General features: G+C 39.9%; 1 protein-coding gene across 1 annotated transcript; it reads right to left on the minus strand.

The window, feature by feature from the left end:
- Positions 1–192: 192 nt before the first annotated feature.
- On the minus strand, positions 193–1,007 carry LOC110443971 (cohesin subunit SCC3-like; the record flags this gene model as incomplete). Its single annotated transcript, XM_021488424.1, has 2 exons — positions 193–310; positions 770–1,007. Coding segments are annotated over 2 exons (356 nt in total), but the record flags the coding sequence as incomplete, so codon positions are not given.
- Between the last annotated feature and the right edge of the window lie 164 nt (positions 1,008–1,171).

The following is a 1,171-nucleotide window of genomic DNA, read 5'->3' on the forward strand; positions in this document are numbered from 1 at the left end:
TTTATCCATTACAAAAGCTTTATATTTTCCATTACAAAAGCTTTACATTTTCCATCACAAAAGTTAATGAAAGCCTCAGAGTCACGAGCCTTCCTTAACTTACAGAAATCTTTAACTTGAAATTTTCCATAGAAAACCATTACAAAAGTTCATGAATTTATGTCTTGAAGACAATTTCGAAAGCCACCCTACTTTTTCTCCTTTTCCTGGTAGGCGTAAGCGAATCTGTTTCTCATCTGGTTGTCGTCCTCATCCTCGTATTCCTCCTCAGACGAGTCCTCCTCCCCACTCTCACTCGTTTCTTCACCATCTTAAAACAGAACATGAGGCCGTTGGGCCGTAACAGTCATCAGAGTTCTACTAAAATTGGGTTTTTTATTGGCAAAATGCGAAGTAGAAATAAGCATGTGTTTAACACACGACAGAACATGCAGAGCAAACATGGCAATAGCTGAGAGTCAGTCTTCTCCAGTATACTTGCTATCAAATGTCAGTCTTCTGCAGTGTACTTGCTATCAGATGTCAATTATTGATATTCAAATTATGGAATATGGAATCACACAATAACACCTTGCCCTAAGCCTTATAATTATGAAACTTGAAAAAAGGTTGTTAATATTTTAAACAGATTTCACCTCTGACCACCAATAAACATAAATGTCATTACTTCAATAACTCTGATATCCAATCATCCCACTTCCTGGTCAGTGGACAGTGGTCAGTGGTCAGCAAGTCAGTGCCAGATTTATAATGGTCAATGTACACTCACCTGACTCATTCTGCTGCTCAGTGGTAAATTTGACTGACTTCTTGTGAATGGAGTCTACTTTGTCATCAAACCTTACATGGGAGGTGTTGGACCTGATGGAGCTCCGGTCCCCTCTGGAGGAGGCGTACGAGGAGGAGAGAGCTGCTGTCACTCCAGGAACGTTCAGCATCAGTTGCAGACTGAAAACACATGCCGTCACCTCCTCTACCTCATCGCGGTGCAGGATCTCACGAAGGATCTACACACAAACCGTAAATAAAACCGGATATTTTACCCTGTTATACCAAAACATTCATTACTGTTGAATGGTGAAAATACTTAATATTCTCATACTTTCAGATTTACTCTCCAACAGGTAGAAAAATTGAAAACTGGACAAGGCCCAAAAGTTAGAATACAGAA

Source organism: Mizuhopecten yessoensis, unplaced genomic scaffold, assembly GCF_002113885.1.
Source record: "Mizuhopecten yessoensis strain PY_sf001 unplaced genomic scaffold, ASM211388v2 hete_35879494, whole genome shotgun sequence".
NCBI classification, from domain to species: domain Eukaryota; kingdom Metazoa; phylum Mollusca; class Bivalvia; order Pectinida; family Pectinidae; genus Mizuhopecten; species Mizuhopecten yessoensis.